This window comes from Oncorhynchus nerka, linkage group LG2 (assembly GCF_034236695.1).
Source record: "Oncorhynchus nerka isolate Pitt River linkage group LG2, Oner_Uvic_2.0, whole genome shotgun sequence".
Classification (NCBI taxonomy): Eukaryota; Metazoa; Chordata; class Actinopteri; order Salmoniformes; family Salmonidae; genus Oncorhynchus; species Oncorhynchus nerka.
In genome coordinates this window covers 100,245,025-100,268,715 of record NC_088397.1, presented here as the reverse complement: position 1 = coordinate 100,268,715, position 23,691 = coordinate 100,245,025, and the positions used below count along the sequence as shown (strand labels likewise).

The 23,691-nt window shown below is 45.6% G+C and overlaps 2 protein-coding genes across 4 annotated transcripts in view; both read right to left on the bottom strand.

Annotated features, from left to right (window-relative positions):
• The window catches only part of LOC115124820 (constitutive coactivator of PPAR-gamma-like protein 1 homolog), a 79,594-nt gene extending 70,868 nt beyond the window's left edge, over nucleotides 1–8,726 (bottom strand). The window contains 1 exon segment of the mRNA XM_065022057.1: nucleotides 7,894–8,726. Coding sequence (XP_064878129.1) covers nucleotides 7,894–8,367 — 474 coding nt within the window. The 5' untranslated portion in view covers nucleotides 8,368–8,726.
• A 1,663-nt stretch (nucleotides 8,727–10,389) lies between these two features.
• The window catches only part of cass4 (Cas scaffold protein family member 4), a 148,431-nt gene continuing 135,129 nt past the window's right edge, over nucleotides 10,390–23,691 (bottom strand). For all 3 annotated transcript variants that reach the window (XM_065004741.1, XM_065004743.1, XM_065004739.1), the window contains one exon: nucleotides 10,390–12,251. In XM_065004741.1, coding sequence (XP_064860813.1) covers nucleotides 11,394–12,251 — 858 coding nt within the window. In that variant the 3' untranslated portion in view covers nucleotides 10,390–11,393. The remainder of the gene's footprint in view (nucleotides 12,252–23,691) is intronic.

The following is a 23,691-nucleotide window of genomic DNA, read 5'->3' as shown; positions in this document are numbered from 1 at the left end:
CTGGTGGAGGTGGAGGAGGCAATGTGATGGTCTGGTGGAGGTGGAGGGAGGCAATGTGATGGTCTGGTGGAGGTGGAGGGAGGCAATGTGATGGTCTGGTGGAGGTGGAGGGAGGCAATGTGATGGTCTGGTGGAGGTGGAGGGAGGCAATGTGATGGTCTGGTGGAGGTGGAGGGAGGCAATGTGATGGTCTGGTGGAGGTGGAGGGAGGCAATGTGATGGTCTGGTGGAGGTGGAGGGAGGCAATGTGATGGTCTGGTGGAGGTGGAGGTGGAGGCAATGTGATGGTCTGGTGGAGGTGGAGGTGGAGGCAATGTGATGGTCTGGTGGAGGTGGAGGGAGGCAATGTGATGGTCTGGTGGAGGTGGAGGCAATGTGATGGTCTGGTGGAGGTGGAGGTGGAGGCAATGTGATGGTCTGGTGGAGGTGGAGGCAATGTGATGGTCTGGTGGAGGTGGAGGGAGGCAATGTGATGGTCTGGTGGAGGTGGAGGGAGGCAATGTGATGGTCTGGTGGAGGTGGAGGGAGGCAATGTGATGGTCTGGTGGAGGTGGAGGTGGAGGCAATGTGATGGTCTGGTGGAGGTGGAGGGAGGCAATGTGATGGTCTGGTGGAGGTGGAGGGAGGCAATGTGATGGTCTGGTGGAGGTGGAGGGAGGCAATGTGATGGTCTGGTGGAGGTGGAGGGAGGCAATGTGATGGTCTGGTGGAGGTGGAGGGAGGCAATGTGATGGTCTGGTGGAGGTGGAGGGAGGCAATGTGATGGTCTGGTGGAGGTGGAGGGAGGCAATGTGATGGTCTGGTGGAGGTGGAGGGAGGCAATGTGATGGTCTGGTGGAGGTGGAGGGAGGCAATGTGATGGTCTGGTGGAGGTGGAGGGAGGCAATGTGATGGTCTGGTGGAGGTGGAGGGAGGCAATGTGATGGTCTGGTGGAGGTGGAGGGAGGCAATGTGATGGTCTGGTGGAGGTGGAGGCAATGTGATGGTCTGGGGGGGCTTTGACTCATCAACAATGACACTTGTTTTTTTAAGGTTTCTACCCCCTTGATATTGTTGAATCTGATTTTAAAGAGCTAACATTTAGATGCCTTGTTTTTGTTTTACTCCTCTTGGAAATACAAAACTTTCTGAGATGTAGCCATTATTTACTATTTTACAACCTGGGGTTACGATACATAACTTTATCCACATTTGTATAAGAGATTCTCCAAAATTAAAATAGTCCAGGCATTTATATATAAACTCCAGTTGTACTTTATCCAAGGCCTTTTCAAAGTCATCTTTGAATACCAGGCCTGGTTTTCCCCAGAGTTGTCATAGTGTTCTGTTGTTTCCAGTACTTGTCTTCTATGATCTACAATGTATCGTCCATGTAAAACAAACTGTCTGATTAATAACATCGGACCTTTTTCAATTCTATGCGCTACGTATTTTGTCATCACAACACTGAAGTGTAAGGTGTCTCTAGTTGTTGTTTTTTTTTTTAGGGTGGACTGGATCTTTATATTTACCACCTGGGTCCTGTTTCAGTAATAGTGAAATCAGACCTTCTTGCTGAGTATCTGATAGTCTTCTATGTTTATAGGAGTGGTTAAAACATGTTAATATTGGACCTTTGAGTACATAGAACATATTTGATAGACCTCAACTGGTATGCCATGGAAGGCTTTAATTGTATCTAGAAGTTCCTCCTCTGTATTTAGGCCTACACCCGAGTCTTTCTGTACAGCTGTTACTAGAATAAAATCCTGACAATTAAAACTTCAGTTAGTGGAAATAAAGGAGACTGATATTAAAACATAATTAAAGTACTTTGCTTCCTCTTTCAGATATCATTTAGTGAATTATGGACGATGGAGTCATTTGTAACACGTTCCTGTAAAATTATATTTTGTTGGAGCATTTTCCCCATATTCCATCCCGTTTGCTTTAATTTTATAATATTGATCTTTCTTGAATAAGTTCCTCCATTTCATTTTGTTTTTCCCTTTAACTTATTCTGTGCCTTTTGAGTTACAGTTTTTATTGCTATCTATCTATCTATCTATCTATCTACTGTATCTATCTATCTATCTACTGTATCTATCTATCTATCTACTGTATCTACTGTATCTATCTATCTATCTACTGTATCTACTGTATCTATCTATCTATCTATCTACTGTATCTATCTATCTATCTATCTATCTATCTATCTACTGTATCTATCTATCTATCTATCTATCTACTGTATCTATCTATCTATCTACTGTATCTATCTATCTATCTATCTATCTATCTATCTATCTATCTATCTATCTATCTATCTATCTATCTATCTATCTGTCTATCTATCTACTGTATCTATCTATCTATCTACTGTATCTACTGTATCTATCTATCTATCTATCTATCTACTGTATCTATCTATCTATCTATCTATCTATCTATCTATCTACTGTATCTATCTATCTACTGTATCTATCTATCTATCTATCTATCTACTGTATCTATCTATCTATCTATCTATCTACTGTATCTATCTATCTATCTGTCTATCTACTGTATCTATCTATCTATCTGTCTATCTATCTATCTATCTATCTATCTACTGTATCTATCTATCTATCTACTGTATCTATCTATCTATCTGTCTATCTACTGTATCTATCTATCTATCTACTGTATCTATCTATCTATCTGTCTATCTATCTATCTATCTATCTATCTACTGTATCTATCTATCTATCTATCTATCTATCTATCTATCTATCTATCTACTGTATCTATCTATCTATCTATCTATCTATCTACTGTATCTATCTATCTACTGTATCTATCTATCTACTGTATCTATCTATCTATCTATCTATCTACTGTATCTATCTATCTATCTATCTATCTATCTATCTACTGTATCTATCTATCTACTGTATCTATCTATCTACTGTATCTATCTATCTATCTATCTATCTATCTATCTATCTATCTATCTACTGTATCTATCTATCTATCTATCTACTGTATCTATCTATCTATCTACTGTATCTATCTATCTATCTATTGTATCTATCTATCTACTGTATCTACTGTATCTATCTATCTACTGTATCTATCTATCTATCTATCTATCTATCTACTGTATCTATCTATCTACTGTATCTATCTATCTATCTATCTACTGTATCTATCTATCTATCTGTCTATCTATCTATCTGTCTATCTATCTATCTATCTATCTATCTATCTATCTATCTATCTATCTATCTATCTATCTACTGTATCTATCTATCTATCTGTCTATCTATCTGGTTAGTTCCTTTATTTCCTTTGTTAATATGAACTCTTTTAATCTAAATTGTTTTAGTTTTATAGATGCGTATTGAATTGCAGGGCCTCTAAAAGGCACTTAAGTGTCCCATACAATACGGGGATCTACTATGTTTTGTAGGAAAAATTCTGTTATAAATTCTTCTGTCCTGGTTAAAAACAAGTTACTGTCCAATAGGCTTTGATAAAATGTCCAATAGGCTTTGATAAAATGTCCAATAGGCTTTGATAAAATGTCCAATAGGCTTTGATAAAATGTCCAATAGGCTTTGATAAAATGTCCAATAGGCTTTGATAAGATGTCCAATAGGCTTTGATAAGATGTCCAATAGGCTTTGATAAAATGACCAATAGGCTTTGATAAGATGTCCAATATACTCGCCCACGTGGAAATTCTGTAAGAGTGAAGTGTTTACCAATTATGTGATGTTCCGACCGCATTCTGTCCCCTATCACCACTCTTAACTTTTGGTGTCGGAGAAAATGACATAAGAAAGTAGTCAAGACGACTAGCAAGATTGAGCCTCCGCCAAGTCTGGCTCTTCGCTACAGCAAGGCCTTCATAATACTGTAGTCTGGCTCTTCGCTACAGCAAGGCCTTCATAATACTGTAGTCTGGCTCTTCGCTACGGCAAGGCCTTCATAATACTGTAGTCTGGCTCTTCGCTACGGCAAGGCCTTCATAATACTGTAGTCTGGCTCTTCGCTACGGCAAGGCCTTCATAATACTGTAGTCTGGCTCTTCGCTACGGCAAGGCCTTCATAATACTGTAGTCTGGCTCATCGCTACGGCAAGGCCTTCATAATACTGTAGTCTGGCTCTTCGCTACGGCAAGGCCTTCATAATACTGTAGTCTGGCTCTTCACTGCAGCAAGGCCTTCATAATACTGTAGTCTGGCTCTTTAATCTAGCAAGAGAGAGACAGAGTGGGAGGGAGGTACGCTGAGAGGCCGGGAGGGAGGTACGCTGAGAGGCAGGGAGGGAGGTACGCTGAGAGGCAGGGAGGGAGGTACGCTGAGAGGCAGGGAGGGAGGTACGCTGAGAGGCAGGGAGGGAGGTACGCTGAGAGGCAGGGAGGGAGGTACGCTGAGAGGCAGGGAGGGAGGTACGCTGAGAGGCCGGGAGGGGGTACGCTGAGAGGCCGGGAGGGAGGTACGCTGAGAGGCCGGGAGGGAGGTACGCTGAGAGGCCGGGAGGGAGGTACGCTGAGAGGCAGGGAGGGAGGTACGCTGAGAGGCAGGGAGGGAGGTACGCTGAGAGGCAGGGAGGGAGGTACGCTGAGAGGCAGGGAGGGAGGTACGCTGAGAGGCCGGGAGGAGGTACGCTGAGAGGCCGGGAGGGAGGTACGCTGAGAGGCCGGGAGGGAGGTACGCTGAGAGGCAGGGAGGGAGGTACGCTGAGAGGCAGGGAGGGAGGTACGCTGAGAGGCAGGGAGGGAGGTACGCTGAGAGGCAGGGAGGGAGGTACGCTGAGAGGCAGGGAGGGAGGTACGCTGAGAGGCCGGGAGGGAGGTACGCTGAGAGGCCGGGAGGGAGGTACGCTGAGAGGCCGGGAGGGAGGTACGCTGAGAGGCCGGGAGGGAGGTACGCTGAGAGGCAGGGAGGGAGGTACGCTGAGAGGCAGGGAGAGAGGTACGCTGAGAGGCAGGTAAAATGAGAGGCAGGGAGGGAGGTAAAATGAGAGGCAGGGAGGGAGGTACGCTGAGAGGCAGGGATGGAGGTACGCTGAGAGGCAGGGAGGGAGGTAAGCAGAGATGGGAGGGAGGTAAAATGAGAGGCAGGGAGGGAGGTAAGCAGAGATGGGAGGGAGGTAAACTGAGAGGCAGGTATGGAGGTAAACTGAGAGGCAGGTATGGAGGTAAACTGAGAGGCAGGTATGGAGGTAAACTGAGAGGCAGGTATGGAGGTAAACTGAGAGGCAGGGAGGGAGGTAAACTGAGAGGCAGGGAGGGAGGTAAACTGAGAGGCAGGGAGGGAGGTAAGCTGAGAGGCAGGGATGGAGGTAAACTGAGAGGCAGGGATGGAGGTAAGCTGAGAGGCAGGGATGGAGGTAAGCTGAGAGGCAGGGATGGAGGTAAACTGAGAGGCAGGGATGGAGGTAAGCTGAGAGGCAGGGAGGGAGGTACGCTGAGAGGCCGGGAGGGAGGTGCGCTGAGAGGCAGGGAGGGAGGTACGCTGAGAGGCCGGGAGGGAGGTACGCTGAGAGGCCGGGAGGGAGGTACGCTGAGAGGCAGGGAGGGAGGTACGCTGAGAGGCAGGGAGGGAGGTAAAATGAGAGGCAGGGAGGGAGGTAAAATGAGAGGCAGGGAGGGAGGGAAAATGAGAGGCAGGGAGGGAGGTACGCTGAGAGGCAGGGATGGAGGTACGCTGAGAGGCAGGGAGGGAGGTAAGCAGAGATGGGAGGGAGGTAAACTGAGAGGCAGGGAGAGAGGTAAGCTGAGAGGCAGGGAGGGAGGTAAACTGAGAGGCAGGTATGGAGGTAAACTGAGAGGCAGGTATGGAGGTAAACTGAGAGGCAGGGAGGGAGGTAAGCTGAGAGGCAGGGATGGAGGTAAACTGAGAGGCAGGGATGGAGGTAAACTGAGAGGCAGGGAGGGAGGTAAACTGAGAGGCAGGGAGGGAGGTAAACTGAGAGGCAGGGAGGGAGGTAAACTGAGAGGCAGGGAGGGAGGTAAACAGAGGCAGGGAGGGAGGTAAACAGAGGCAGGGAGGGAGGTAAACAGAGGCAGGGAGGGAGGTAAACTGAGAGGCAGGGAGGGAGGTAAGCAGAGATGGGAGGGAGGTAAACAGAGCCAGGGAGGGAGGTAAACTGAGAGGCAGGGAGGGAGGTAAACTGAGAGGCAGGGAGGGAGGTATGCTGAGAGCCAGGGAGGGAGGTATGCTGAGAGCCAGGGGGAGGTATGCTGAGAGCCAGGGGGGAGGTATGCTGAGAGCCAGGGGGAGGTATGCTGAGAGCCAGGGGGAGGTATGCTGAGAGCCAGGGGGAGGTATGCTGAGAGCCAGGGGGAGGTATGCTGAGAGCCAGGGGGAGGTATGCTGAGAGCCAGGGGGAGGTATGCTGAGAGCCAGGGAGGGAGGTATGCTGAGAGCCAGGGAGGGAGGTATGCTGAGAGCCAGGGAGGGAGGTATGCTGAGAGCCAGGGAGGGAGGTATGCTGAGAGCCAGGGAGGGAGGTAAACAGAGGCAGGGAGGGAGGTAAACTGAGAGGCAGGGAGGGAGGTAAGCAGAGATGGGAGGGAGGTATGCTGAGAGGCAGGGAGGGAGGTAAACAGAGCCAGGGAGGGAGGTAAGCTGAGAGGCAGGGAGGGAGGTAAACAGAGCCAGGGAGGGAGGTAAACTGAGAGGCAGGGAGGGAGGTAAACTGAGAGGCAGGGAGGGAGGTAAACTGAGAGGCAGGGAGGGAGGTAAACTGAGAGGCAGGGAGGGAGGTAAACAGAGGCAGGGAGGGAGGTAAACTGAGAGGCAGGGAGGGAGGTAAGCAGAGATGGGAGGGAGGTAAACAGAGCCAGGGAGGGAGGTAAACTGAGAGGCAGGGAGGGAGGTAAACTGAGAGGCAGGGAGGGAGGTATGCTGAGAGCCAGGGAGGGAGGTATGCTGAGAGCCAGGGATGGAAGCTGAGGAGAAGGTAGGGTGAGAGGAAGGGCCCTAGGGTTGGCCCAGCAGGACTGTAGGCTGGGAATAGATTCTGGAGCCCTCCCAGCAGAACGAATGGTGTCATCCCAGGGAAGGACAGCCAATCACAGGGCCAGCCCCTAAGCGACAGCCAATAGCCACTTAGGGCTGGTTCCAGACAGCCTACAACCTACAGTCAAACACTGAACAGGATACCAGTGAAATTTTGTTATGGACTGTCTCACCTAACACATACAATTTATTGTCTAGATGGCATGTTTTGTCTAGGATTTGGGGGGGTGATAGTTGGTTTCTGGATGAGACATTGCACAAAACTATAGTATATTTGTTGGGTTGGTTGGAGTACAACACGTGAATGTCATAGTGAGTTCCTGTGCTTTCATTCCACTTAAAGTTACACTGACTGACCAGGAGACAATACACATACTTCTCTGTACAGCCCTCCTTGTCTAACTAAATATATAGACTGCAACAAAAACATTTATATCGTATCTAGTTGTTCTACTGATTGGATGTCTACTGCGTTTTTTTATTTTTATTCATGTGACATTTTAATTCATGCAGTTTTAATTAGGTCAAGACATGTGCAAAATATCGATCACACTTTGCATGAACTTTGGATAAATCCACAGATTGCAATGTTAAACATTGTTTTTCTGTGTCGACTAAATTTATAGGAAGGCCCGGCCTTATCCAAGTTGTCACTCGGTTAGCGCTTGCCTGATCAACATGGCTAACTATTAGTAGCCTGTACGCAATCCATCACAATTATCCAAGTAATGAAAAGGTTCACTAGATCTAGACAAGTCTACATATGTGCTAGTTGTTGACAGCTCGCTAGATAACAACCATAACACTAGCTTGTTATATAGCGAGCTAAAAACTAGCCAGCCAGCTGTTATATATATATATATGGAGGAAAAGCCCCGAGAGGCCGGCTGGCTAACTTACCCCAATGTGGAACCTGAGTAGGGCCAGCCGGATGCAATGGACCATGCACACTGGGGGAAGGAACCAGACCTTCGGCGGAGGAGTCCCCTTGTTCTGGATATGGCTGACAATCTGCTGCGCTGTCTGTCTCTCGTTCACCTGTCGTTTGACCCATTCGTGAAGACGGCCTTTCTCCATGGCGCCATTGAAACAAACCAGTAGCTCAATGTTACCGTTGAAACAGGCCTTGGCGAGGGCAGCCAGGTAGCCAAGCATGTGGTTCCACTGCCCGCCACTTACCCAGTCGGTGTAGAAACCCCCGTAGAGTCGGTGGAGGCAGTTCTCCGCGTCAACCAGCAGCCGTAGCGGGCTCTGAGGTGGTCTCTGCCTGCCTCCTCCGACCAGACTGCCCCGGGCTAGCTTCTGGAGCTCCACGGGTACCACGGCAGTAGGGCAGTGCTTTTCTATGTATTCTTGGAAACCTTGCACGCCCATGATGACTGTCTTTAAAAATTAAATAAAAAGAGCAATTGCAACCAAAAAAAGTGTTTAAAAACCGAGTAAAATAGCTCAGTAAAACTGGAGAAAAGCGAGGAGGGGTTCCAAGTTGCTTGCTAGCTTCTCTCCCCGTAACAGTGCAAACCAATTGTATGTCTAGTGCAGTTGTTGCAATGGTTGAATCCCCCCCCAAAAAATAAACGAAATCGGGTTGCTACTGATGCATGAACTGTTTTTGGTGATTTATTTTTTGGTTCATGGTTAGCCGCCACCATGTGCCTTCTCACAGAGCCATATCTGTGGATGTGTGTCAGTCTGTGGCGGAGGAAGAAGCACAGTGACGCACCGACACGTACCGCCGTGCCCCGGACAGAGGAGGAGTCCGTGGCTATGAATGACAGACAACCTGTTGTTTCTAGCCATTCAAATGAAAGCAAGGGGTGGGGGATGATTTTCATGCCAAATCCTTTAAATATGGGATACATGACAACTGCACACAGAGCCAACATGGTGAGAAATAGGTTCTGTAGAGTATGTATTGTGCCCCAACTCACGAAGGATAAAATGTTCTGGTCTATTCATGTCAACCAGGTATGGGGCAGACAGACAGACAGACAGACAGGCAGACAGACAGACAGACAGACAGACAGACAGACAGACAGACAGACAGACAGACAGACAGACAGGCAGGCAGGCAGGCAGGCAGGCAGACAGACAGACAGACAGACAGACAGGCAATCTCTCCAAAAGCTGTTTATTTTTAATGGACCCAGTACCACCAGAGGGCGATATAGTGGTGATGTGTTGTCTGTCTGTTGCTGTGTTTGGACTGTGTTGTCTGCATCAATCAATCAAATGTATTTATAAAGCCCTTTTTACATCAGCCGATGTCACAAAGTGCGATACAGAATATTGTCTGTTGATGTGTTTTGACTTCCCTGTCTGCATATTGTTAACGTGTGTTTTGACCATGTAGCTATGATACAACATGGTCAAAACAGGACAGTAACACAGTTGCCTTTCTGATCCTTAATATACCTAGTGTAACAGTGTAACTTTAGACCGTCCCCTCGCCCATACCCGGGCGCAAACCAGGGACCCTCTGCACACATCAACAACAGTCACCCACGAAGCATCGTTACCCATCGCTCCACAAAAGCGAGCAAAGGGGAACCACTACTTCAAGGTCTCAGAGCGAGTGACGTCACCGATTGAAACGCTATTTTAGCGTGAACACCGCTAACTAAGCTAGCCGTTTCACATCCGTTACACCAGCACCACCGCTAACTAAGCTAGCCGTTTCACATCCGTTACATCAGCACCACCGCTAACTAAGCTAGCCGTTTCACATCCGTTACACCTGCACCACCGCTAACTAAGCTAGCCGTTTCACATCCGTTACACCAGCACCACCGCTAACTAAGCTAGCCGTTTCACATCCGTTACACCAGCACCACCGCTAACTAAGCTAGCCGTTTCACATCCGTTACACCAGCACCACCGCTAACTAAGCTAGCCGTTTCACATCCGTTACACCAGCACCACCGCTAACTAAACTAGCCGTTTCACATCCGTTACACCAGCACCACCGCTAACTAAGCTAGCCGTTTCACATCCGTTACACCAGCACCACCGCTAACTAAACTAGCCGTTTCACATCCGTTACACCAGCACCACCGCTAACTAAGCTAGCCGTTTCACATCCGTTACACCAGCACCACCGCTAACTAAGCTAGCCATTTCACATCCGTTACACCAGCACCACCGCTAACTAAGCTAGCCGTTTCACATCCGTTACAACAGCACCACCGCTAACTAAGCTAGCCGTTTCACATCCGTTACACCAGCAACACCGCTAACTAAGCTAGCCGTTTCACATCCGTCACACCAGCAACACCGCTAACTAAGCTAGCCGTTTCACACCCGTTACACCAGCAACACCGCTAACTAAGCTAGCCGTTTCACATCCGTCACACTCACATGCAGAACAAGGACAGTAAAATGGTGAAACCAAAACCATTGAAGCAAAAATAAATGTTTTTAATTATTCATTTTTTTTTATCTCATTAATCTGTGAACTTGTTTTTATTCTTTCCAACTATTTAATCCTTTTAATCATATTTTAAAATTAGGAATGTACTAAATTGTATTTTGAGAAGGCTATGTACATACAGTAGTAGAAGGCTATAGGTTAACTGGGTTCGTATAGAAACAGAATACAGTCAAAATATTCTACTACAGTATTCAGGCCATTGATATCAAAGTCAGCTATACAAGTAATAACATATCCCTATGTCACATATGATTACATACAATGTCTTGGTAAATACATTTTAGATTTTGGCTTCATGAAATTCCATCTTAAATGTGCAATTTAGTTTTTTATTAGTCCGCAGGTCCTCTGGGAACATTTTAGTTGGCCAGTCTCCCTTAAAGGCTCTGCGTGGCCAATCCGACGTCTGCGTTGGCCCGTGAACCGTTTAGGAGGATACGATCTCTGCAGAAGTCAGGGCATTCATACTCCTTGCGCTTCGCGGAGCAGTTGAGCAGAGCTGTTGTCAAGTTTGTGTTTATAAAGGATGTACTACCGTCAACCAATCACGTCAATGCTGTGCTATACGGAGCCCTCCACATTGTTACAAAAAAAAAAATGTTGGAGTACGGCGCTCCATTTGGCCTCTGCTTCCGGAGGCTCCGCAATTGCATCACACCATCCATACTGCGCCTCCGACCACATTCACGGATCAAACATAAATTGGCTTTTGGAGCTCCAATGACTAGGAAAATACAGACCCAAACATGTGAGCTGTGGAGCACCTGCTGCGTGCTGATGAACGGTGCCGATTCAACGTTATGGCGACGTTCTGTGGTCAGAGGGGATAGGACAGCTGTTCACTGTTCGTCGGCACTGTCTGTTGCGTCCTTAAGATAAAAGTCTGTCTCTCTCAGAGGTCCAGGGAGATCCTGAAGTCCTGTGCCTCCTGCAGAGCCTGTCTCTCAGGGTAATGCAGAGTCTGTCTCTCTCAGAGGTCCAGGGAGATCCTGAAGTGCTGTGCTCTCTGAGCCAGCTCCTTGGCAAAGTACTGGGCCTCCTGCAGAGCCTGTCTCTCAGGGTAATGCAGAGCTGCCTTCTTGGTGGCTACAGCCAGCTGTTTTAACAGGGCACACATGTGGTTGCACTTACACAGCAGAACCTGGTTCTGGCTCTGGCTGGGCCCCAACCCTGACACTGACCCGGGCTCCCTTCTCTGGGCCTCTCCTTTCTGGGCCTCTCGGTACAGCGTGTCCACCAGTCGCTGGCCTACCATGATGATCAGCTTGCTGTGGGAGATGAACTTCTCCGGGGTCTGGCTGTCCAGGCTGGTTATGAACACACAAATTGCCTTCTGCAGCGCCCCGAAGTATAGCCGGCAATGTTCTGACAGGGTGGGCTGTCTCTTAGGGCTGTCTACCTGGGAGTTAAAGGACTTCCCAGGGCTAGGAACATCAGAGACCTGGGGCTCAGACTGAGAGGCCATCCTAGCAGACAGGGAGACATGGGACTCAGACTGAGAGGCCATCCTAGCAGACAGGGAGACCTGGGGCTCAGACTGAGAGGCCATCCTAGCAGACAGGGAGACCTGGGGCTCAGACTGAGAGGCCATCCTAGCAGACAGGGAAACCTGGGGCTCAGACTGAGAGGCCATCCTAGCAGACAGGTAGACCTGGGGCTCAGACTGAGAGGCCATCCTAGCAAACAGGGAGACCTGGGGCTCAGAGGTCCTCCTGGGGGTGTCACCAGAGTCAGAGATGAAGGGCTTCCTCGGGGACAGGGATTCTGAAGATCTCCTAGGGCCATCCACACAGACCTGGGGCTCAGACTCAAAACGCTTCTGGTCCTCCTGGGTGGGAGAGGAAGAAAGGAGGGAGGTAGAGGAGGAACAAGGGGAAGAGGGAGGGAATGTGAGAGTGCAGGGAAGGAGTAAGGGAAGGAGAAGTGTGGTTGGGAGGGACGAGGGAGGTGGAGTAGGAAGGGAAGAAGAGAAGAGGAGGGAGGGAAGGAGAGAAGAGGAGGGAGGGAAGGAGAGGAGGGAGGGAAGGAGAGAAGAGGATGGAGGGAAGGAGAGAAGAGGAGGGAGGGAAGGAGAGGAGGGAGGGAAGGAGAGAAGAGGAGGGATGGAAGGAGAGAAGAGGAGGGAAGGAGAGAAGAGGAGGGAGGGAAGGAGAGAAGAGGAGGGAGGGAAGGAGAGAAGAGGAGGGAGGGAAGGAGAGAAGAGGAGGGAGGGAGGGAGGGAAGGAGAGAAGAGGAGGGAGGGAAGGAGAGAAGAGGAGGGAGGGAAGGAGAGGAGGGAGGGAAGGAGAGAAGAGGAGGGAGGGAAGGAAGGAGAGAAGAGGAAAGAGAGGAGGGAAGTAAAGGGAGAGGAGATAAAGAGAGATGGTTAGTTAGACAGACATACATCCTGTTCCCTCAGGGGACACTCACCAGTAGAGGAAGAGAAGAAAAGCTGAATCTTCCCAGAATGCCTGTAATTACAAGGTACGCTGCTAACATCTACACCACTAACACCTAGCTCCTACTGAGAAGCGGCTGGAGCTGCTGTGTGTTTGAGAGTCTACAGTATTTGAGGCTTTTCTGTGAGTTTCAGTACTTGACTATAAGAAATGCATTCCTCTGAGTAGCTGGAAAGTCTCACCTTAGGCTTGATGGAAGTGATTTTTTGTTTTCTGTTTTCCACAGACTTTAATTTGTTGTTTTTCAAACTCTTTCTTCATTTGAAAAAGAGATCATTGCTTTACTTTCAATGTAATAAATCAGGCTTAATGATACAGCATTATGAATGGGCATTAAGTCTATATAAATGCAATGACCCTGTAGAGGCTGTTTTACAGTGGTCCAATTCTATTGGTCTACAGACATGCATTAGACCAATTATAACCCAGCCTTAAACCTGTGTAGAGAAAGATTTATTTTTACTTTTCAAAATCAGGATTAAAATACAAAACTATGAATGTGCATCATATCAAGCTTGGCAAATCTACAGCTATATAGTGGGGCAGATAACCAATGACTAACCTGTAGCTGGGTATATAGTGGGGCAGATAACCAATGACTAACCTGTAGCTGGGTATATAGTGGGGCAGATAACCAATGACTAACCTGTAGCTGGGTATATAATGGTGCAGATAACCAATGACTAACCTGTAGCTGGGTATATAGTGGGGCAGATAACCAATGACTAACCTGTAACTGGGTATATAGTGGTGCAGATAACCAATGACTAACCTGTAACTGGGTATATAGTGGGGCAGATAACCAATGACTAACCTGTAGCTGGGTATATAATGGTGCAGATAACCAATGACTAACCTGTAGCTGGGTATATAATGGTCCAATGACTAACCTGTAGCTGGGTATATAGTGGGGCAGATAACCAATGACTAACCTGTAGCTGGGTATATAGTGGGGCAGATAACCAATGACTAACCTGTAGCTGGGTATATAGTGGGGCAGATAACCAATGACTAACCTGTAGCTGGGTATATAGTGGGGCAGATAACCAATGACTAACCTGTAGCTGGGTATATAGTGGGGCAGATAACCAATGACTAACCTGTAGCTGGGTATATAATGGTGCAGATAACCAATGACTAACCTGTAGCTGGGTATATAGTGGGGCAGATAACCAATGACTAACCTGTAGCTGGGTATATAGTGGGGCAGATAACCAATGACTAACCTGTAGCTGGGTATATAATGGTCCAATGACTAACCTGTAGCTGGGTATATAATGGGGCAGATAACCAATGACTAACCTGTAGCTGGGTATATAGTGGGGCAGATAACCAATGACTAACCTGTAGCTGGGTATATAATGGTCCAATGACTAACCTGTAGCTGGGTATATAGTGGGGCAGATAACCAATGACTAACCTGTAGCTGGGTATATAGTGGGGCAGATAACCAATGACTAACCTGTAGCTGGGTATATAGTGGGGCAGATAACCAATGACTAACCTGTAGCTGGGTATATAGTGGGGCAGATAACCAATGACTAACCTGTAGATGGGTATATAGTGGGGCAGATAACCAATGACTAACCTGTAGCTGGGTATATAATGGTGCAGATAACCAATGACTAACCTGTAGCTGGGTATATAGTGGGGCAGATAACCAATGACTAACCTGTAGCTGGGTATATAGTGGGGCAGATAACCAATGACTAACCTGTAGCTGGGTATATAATGGTCCAATGACTAACCTGTAGCTGGGTATATAGTGGTGCAGATAACCAATGACTAACCTGTAGCTGGGTATATAGTGGGGCAGATAACCAATGACTAACCTGTAGCTGGGTATATAGTGGGGCAGATAACCAATGACTAACCTGTAGCTGGGTATATAATGGTCCAGATAACCAATGACTAACCTGTAGCTGGGTATATAGTGGGGCAGATAACCAATGACTAACCTGTAGCTGGGTATATAATGGGGCAGATAACCAATGACTAACCTGTAGCTGGGTATATAATGGTGCAGATAACCAATGACTAACCTGTAGCTGGGTATATAGTGGGGCAGATAACCAATGACTAACCTGTAGCTGGGTATATAGTGGGGCAGATAACCAATGACTAACCTGTAGCTGGGTATATAATGGTCCAATGACTAACCTGTAGCTGGGTATATAGTGGTGCAGATAACCAATGACTAACCTGTAGCTGGGTATATAGTGGGGCAGATAACCAATGACTAACCTGTAGCTGGGTATATAGTGGGGCAGATAACCAATGACTAACCTGTAGCTGGGTATATAATGGTGCAGATAACCAATGACTAACCTGTAGCTGGGTATATAGTGGGGCAGATAACCAATGACTAACCTGTAACTGGGTATATAGTGGGGCAGATAACCAATGACTAACCTGTAGCTGGGTATATAGTGGGGCAGATAACCAATGACTAACCTGTAGCTGGGTATATAGTGGGGCAGATAACCAATGACTAACCTGTAGCTGGGTATATAATGGGGCAGATAACCAATGACTAACCTGTAGCTGGGTATATAGTGGGGCAGATAACCAATGACTAACCTGTAGCTGGGTATATAATGGTGCAGATAACCAATGACTAACCTGTAGCTGGGTATATAATGGTCCAATGACTAACCTGTAGCTGGGTATATAGTGGTGCAGATAACCAATGACTAACCTGTAGCTGGGTATATAGTGGGGCAGATAACCAATGACTAACCTGTAGCTGGGTATATAATGGTGCAGATAACCAATGACTAACCTGTAGCTGGGTATATAATGGTCCAATGACTAACCTGTAGCTGGGTATATAGTGGTGCAGATAACCAATGACTAACCTGTAGCTGGGTATATAATGGTGCAGATAACCAATGACTAACCTGTAGCTGGGTATATAATGGTCCAATGACTAACCTGTAGCTGGGTATATAATGGTCCAATGACTAACCTGTAGCTGGGTATATAATGGTGCAGATAACCAATGACTAACCTGTAGCTGGGTATATAATGGTCCAATGACTAACCTGTAGCTGGGTATATAATGGTCCAGATAACCAATGACTAACCTGTAGCTGGGTATGTAATGGTGCAGATAACCAATGACTAACCTGTAGCTGGGTATATAATGGTCCAATGACTAACCTGTAGCTGGGTATATAATGGTCCAATGACTAACCTGTAGCTGGGTATATAATGGTCCAATGACTAACCTGTAGCTGGGTATATAATGGTCCAGATAACCAATGACTAACCTGTAGCTGGGTATATAATGGTGCAGATAACCAATGACTAACCTGTAGCTGGGTATATAATGGTCCAATGACTAACCTGTAGCTGGGTATATAATGGTCCAATGACTAACCTGTAGCTGGGTATATAATGGTCCAATGACTAACCTGAAGCTGGGTATATAATGGTGCAGATAACCAATGACTAACCTGTATCTGGGTATATAATGGTGCAGATATGGTGCAGATAACCAATGACTAACCTGTAGCTGGGTATATAATGGTGCAGATAACCAATGACTAACCTGTAGCTGGGTATATAATGGTGCAGATAACCAATGACTAACCTGTAGCTGGGTATATAATGGTCCAATGACTAACCTGTAGCTGGGTATATAATGGTGCAGATAACCAATGACTAACCTGTATCTGGGTATATAATGGTCCAATGACTAACCTGTATCTGGGTATATAATGGTCCAATGACTAACCTGAAGCTGGGTATATAATGGTCCAATAACTAACCTGTAGCTGGGTATATAATGGTCCAATGACTAACCTGTATCTGGGTATATAATGGTCCAATGACTAACCTGTATCTGGGTATATAATGGTCCAATGACTAACCTGAAGCTGGGTATATAATGGTCCAATGACTAACCTGTAGCTGGGTATATAATGGTCCAATGACTAACCTGTAGCTGGGTATATAATGGTCCAATGACTAACCTGTAGCTGGGTATATAATGGTCCAATGACTAACCTGAAGCTGGGTATATAATGGTCCAATGACTAACCTGTAGCTGGGTATATAATGGTCCAATGACTAACCTGTAGCTGGGTATATAATGGTCCAATGACTAACCTGTAGCTGGGTATATAATGGTCCAATGACTAACCTGTAGCTGGGTATATAATGGTCCAATGACTAACCTGTAACTGGGTATATAGTGGTGCAGATAACCAATGACTAACCTGTAGCTCGGTAAATAGTGGGGCAGATAACCAATGACTAACCTGTAGCTGGGTATATAATGGTGCAGATAACCAATGACTAACCTGTAGCTGGGTATGTAATGGTGCAGATAACCAATGACTAACCTGTAGCTGGGTATATAGTGGGGCAGATAACCAATGACTAACCTGTAGCTCGGTATATAGTGGGGCAGATAACCAATGACTAACCTGTAGCTGGGTATATAGTGGGGCAGATAACCAATGACTAACCTGTAGCTGGGTATATAATGGTCCAATGACTAACCTGTAGCTGGGTATATAATGGTGCAGATAACCAATGACTAACCTGTAGCTGGGTATATAATGGTGCAGATAACCAATGACTAACCTGTAGCTGGGTATATAATGGTGCAGATAACCAATGACTAACCTGTAGCTGGGTATATAATGGTGCAGATAACCAATGACTAACCTGTAGCTGGGTATATAGTGGTGCAGATAACCAATGACTAACCTGTAGCTGGGTATATAATGGTGCAGATAACCAATGACTAACCTGTAGCTGGGTATATAGTGGTGCAGATAACCAATGACTAACCTGTAGCTGGGTATATAATGGTGCAGATAACCAATGACTAACCTGTAGCTGGGTATATAATGGTCCAATGACTAACCTGTAGCTGGGTATATAATGGTGCAGATAACCAATGACTAACCTGTAGCTGGGTATATAATGGTGCAGATAACCAATGACTAACCTGTAGCTGGGTATATAATGGTGCAGATAACCAATGACTAACCTGTAGCTGGGTATATAATGGTGCAGATAACCAATGACTAACCTGTAGCTGGGTATATAGTGGTGCAGATAACCAATGACTAACCTGTAGCTGGGTATATAATGGTGCAGATAACCAATGACTAACCTGTAGCTGGGTATATAGTGGTGCAGATAACCAATGACTAACCTGTAGCTGGGTATATAATGGTGCAGATAACCAATGACTAACCTGTAGCTGGGTATATAATGGTGCAGATAACCAGTGACTAACCTGTAGCTGGGTATATAATGGTGCAGATAACCAATGACTAACCTGTAGCTGGGTGCAGATATGGTGCAGATAACCAATGACTAACCTGTAGCTGGGTGCAGATATGGTGCAGATAACCAATGACTACCCTGTAGCTGGGTATATAATGGTCCAATGACTAACCTGTAGCTGGGTATATAATGCTCCAATGACTAACCTGTAGCTGGGTATATAATGGTCCAATGACTAACCTGTAGCTGGGTATATAATGGTCCAATGACTAACCTGTAGCTGGGTATATAATGGTCCAATGACTAACCTGTAGCTGGGTATATAATGGTGCAGATAACCAATGACTAACCTGTAGCTGGGTATATAGTGGTGCAGATAACCAATGACTAACCTGTAGCTGGGTATATAATGGTGCAGATAACCAATGACTAACCTGTAGCTGGGTATATAGTGGTGCAGATAACCAATGACTAACCTGTAGCTGGGTATATAATGGTGCAGATAACCAATGACTAACCTGTAGCTGGGTATATAATGGTGCAGATAACCAGTGACTAACCTGTAGCTGGGTATATAATGGTGCAGATAACCAATGACTAACCTGTAGCTGGGTGCAGATATGGTGCAGATAACCAATGACTAACCTGTAGCTGGGTGCAGATATGGTGCAGATAACCAATGACTAACCTGTAGCTGGGTGCAGATATGGTGCAGATAACCAATGACTACCCTGTAGCTGGGTATATAATGGTCCAATGACTAACCTGTAGCTGGGTATATAATGCTCCAATGACTAACCTGTAGCTGGGTATATAATGGTCCAATGACTAACCTGTAGCTGGGTATATAATGGTCCAATGACTAACCTGTAGCTGGGTATATAATGGTCCAATGACTAACCTGTAGCTGGGTATATAATGGTCCAATGACTAACCTGTAACTGGGTATATAGTGGTGCAGATAACCAATGACTAACCTGTAGCTCGGTATATAGTGGGGCAGATAACCAATGACTAACCTGTAGCTCGGTATATAGTGGGGCAGATAACCAATGACTAACCTGTAGCTGGGTATATAATGGTGCAGATAACCAATGACTAACCTGTAGCTGGGTATGTAATGGTGCAGATAACCAATGACTAACCTGTAGCTGGGTATATAGTGGTGCAGATAACCAATGACTAACCTGTAGCTGGGTATATAATGGTGCAGATAACCAATGACTAACCTGTAGCTGGGTATATAATGGTCCAATGACTAACCTGTAGCTGGGTATATAATGGTCCAATGACTAACCTATAGCTGGGTATATAATGGTCCAATGACTAACCTGTAGCTCGGTATATAGTGGGGCAGATAACCAATGACTAACCTGTAGCTGGGTATATAATGGTGCAGATAACCAATGACTAACCTGTAGCTGGGTATATAGTGGGGCAGATAACCAATGACTAACCTGTAACTGGGTATATAGTGGGGCAGATAACCAATGACTAACCTGTAGCTGGGTATATAGTGGGGCAGATAACCAATGACTAACCTGTAGCTGGGTATATAGTGGGGCAGATAACCAATGACTAACCTGTAGCTGGGTATATAATGGGGCAGATAACCAATGACTAACCTGTAGCTGGGTATATAGTGGGGCAGATAACCAATGACTAACCTGTAGCTGGGTATATAGTGGGGCAGATAACCAATGACTAACCTGTAGCTGGGTAAATAATGGTGCAGATAACCAATGACTAACCTGTAGCTGGGTATATAATGGTGCAGATAACCAATGACTAACCTGTAGCTGGGTATATAATGGTCCAATGACTAACCTGTAGCTGGGTATATAGTGGTGCAGATAACCAATGACTAACCTGTAGCTGGGTATATAGTGGGGCAGATAACCAATGACTAACCTGTAGCTGGGTATATAATGGTGCAGATAACCAATGACTAACCTGTAGCTGGGTATATAATGGTCCAATGACTAACCTGTAGCTGGGTATATAGTGGTGCAGATAACCAATGACTAACCTGTAGCTGGGTATATAATGGTGCAGATAACCAATGACTAACCTGTAGCTGGGTATATAATGGTCCAATGACTAACCTGTAGCTGGGTATATAATGGTCCAATGACTAACCTGTAGCTGGGTATATAATGGTGCAGATAACCAATGACTAACCTGTAGCTGGGTATATAATGGTCCAATGACTAACCTGTAGCTGGGTATATAATGGTCCAGATAACCAATGACTAACCTGTAGCTGGGTATGTAATGGTGCAGATAACCAATGACTAACCTGTAGCTGGGTATATAATGGTCCAATGACTAACCTGTAGCTGGGTATATAATGGTCCAATGACTAACCTGTAGCTGGGTATATAATGGTCCAATGACTAACCTGTAGCTGGGTATATAATGGTCCAGATAACCAATGACTAACCTGTAGCTGGGTATGTAATGGTGCAGATAACCAATGACTAACCTGTAGCTGGGTATATAATGGTCCAATGACTAACCTGTAGCTGGGTATATAATGGTCCAATGACTAACCTGTAGCTGGGTATATAATGGTCCAATGACTAACCTGAAGCTGGGTATATAATGGTGCAGATAACCAATGACTAACCTGTATCTGGGTATATAATGGTGCAGATATGGTGCAGATAACCAATGACTAACCTGTAGCTGGGTATATAATGGTGCAGATAACCAATGACTAACCTGTAGCTGGGTATATAATGGTGCAGATAACCAATGACTAACCTGTAGCTGGGTATATAATGGTCCAATGACTAACCTGTAGCTGGGTATATAATGGTGCAGATAACCAATGACTAACCTGTATCTGGGTATATAATGGTCCAATGACTAACCTGTATCTGGGTATATAATGGTCCAATGACTAACCTGAAGCTGGGTATATAATGGTCCAATAACTAACCTGTAGCTGGGTATATAATGGTCCAATGACTAACCTGTATCTGGGTATATAATGGTCCAATGACTAACCTGTATCTGGGTATATAATGGTCCAATGACTAACCTGAAGCTGGGTATATAATGGTCCAATGACTAACCTGTAGCTGGGTATATAATGGTCCAATGACTAACCTGTAGCTGGGTATATAATGGTCCAATGACTAACCTGTAGCTGGGTATATAATGGTCCAATGACTAACCTGAAGCTGGGTATATAATGGTCCAATGACTAACCTGTAGCTGGGTATATAATGGTCCAATGACTAACCTGTAGCTGGGTATATAATGGTCCAATGACTAACCTGTAGCTGGGTATATAATGGTCCAATGACTAACCTGTAGCTGGGTATATAATGGTCCAATGACTAACCTGTAACTGGGTATATAGTGGTGCAGATAACCAATGACTAACCTGTAGCTCGGTAAATAGTGGGGCAGATAACCAATGACTAACCTGTAGCTGGGTATATAATGGTGCAGATAACCAATGACTAACCTGTAGCTGGGTATGTAATGGTGCAGATAACCAATGACTAACCCGTAGCTGGGTATATAGTGGGGCAGATAACCAATGACTAACCTGTAGCTCGGTATATAGTGGGGCAGATAACCAATGACTAACCTGTAGCTGGGTATATAGTGGGGCAGATAACCAATGACTAACCTGTAGCTGGGTATATAATGGTGCAGATAACCAATGACTAACCTGTAGCTGGGTATATAATGGTCCAATGACTAACCTGTAGCTGGGTATATAATGGTGCAGATAACCAATGACTAACCTGTAGCTGGGTATATAATGGTGCAGATAACCAATGACTAACCTGTAGCTGGGTATATAATGGTGCAGATAACCAATGACTAACCTGTAGCTGGGTATATAATGGTGCAGATAACCAATGACTAACCTGTAGCTGGGTATATAATGGTGCAGATAACCAATGACTAACCTGTAGCTGGGTATATAATGGTCCAATGACTAACCTGTAGATGGGTATATAATGGTGCAGATAACCAATGACTAACCTGTAGCTGGGTATATAATGGTGCAGATAACCAATGACTAACCTGTAGCTGGGTATATAATGGTGCAGATAACCAATGACTAACCTGTAGCTGGGTATATAATGGTGCAGATAACCAATGACTAACCTGTAGCTGGGTATATAGTGGTGCAGATAACCAATGACTAACCTGTAGCTGGGTATATAATGGTGCAGATAACCAATGACTAACCTGTAGCTGGGTATATAGTGGTGCAGATAACCAATGACTAACCTGTAGCTGGGTATATAATGGTGCAGATAACCAATGACTAACCTGTAGCTGGGTATATAATGGTGCAGATAACCAGTGACTAACCTGTAGCTGGGTATATAATGGTGCAGATAACCAATGACTAACCTGTAGCTGGGTGCAGATATGGTGCAGATAACCAATGACTAACCTGTAGCTGGGTGCAGATATGGTGCAGATAACCAATGACTAACCTGTAGCTGGGTGCAGATATGGTGCAGATAACCAATGACTACCCTGTAGCTGGGTATATAATGGTCCAATGACTAACCTGTAGCTGGGTATATAATGGTCCAATGACTAACCTGTAGCTGGGTATATAATGGTCCAATGACTAACCTGTAGCTGGGTATATAATGGTCCAATGACTAACCTGTAGCTGGGTATATAATGTTGCAGATAACCAATGACTAACCTGTAGCTGGGTGCAGATATGGTGCAGATAACCAATGACTAACCTGTAGCTGGGTATATAATGGTGCAGATAACCAATGACTAACCTGTAGCTGGGTATATAATGGTGCAGATAACCAATGACTAACCTGTAGCTGGGTATATAATGGTGCAGATAACCAATGACTAACCTGTAGCTGGGTATATAATGGTGCAGATAACCAGTGACTAACCTGTAGCTGGGTATATAATGGTGCAGATAACCAATGACTAACCTGTAGCTGGGTGCAGATATGGTGCAGATAACCAATGACTAACCTGTAGCTGGGTGCAGATATGGTGCAGATAACCAATGACTAACCTGTAGCTGGGTGCAGATATGGTGCAGATAACCAATGACTACCCTGTAGCTGGGTATATAATGGTCCAATGACTAACCTGTAGCTGGGTATATAATGCTCCAATGACTAACCTGTAGCTGGGTATATAATGGTCCAATGACTAACCTGTAGCTGGGTATATAATGGTCCAATGACTAACCTGTAGCTGGGTATATAATGGTCCAATGACTAACCTGTAGCTGGGTATATAATGGTCCAATGACTAACCTGTAACTGGGTATATAGTGGTGCAGATAACCAATGACTAACCTGTAGCTGGGTATATAGTGGGGCAGATAACCAATGACTAACCTGTAGCTGGGTATATAGTGGGGCAGATAACCAATGACTAACCTGTAGCTGGGTATATAATGGTGCAGATAACCAATGACTAACCTGTAGCTGGGTATGTAATGGTGCAGATAACCAATGACTAACCTGTAGCTGGGTATATAGTGGTGCAGATAACCAATGACTAACCTGTAGCTGGGTATATAATGGTGCAGATAACCAATGACTAACCTGTAGCTGG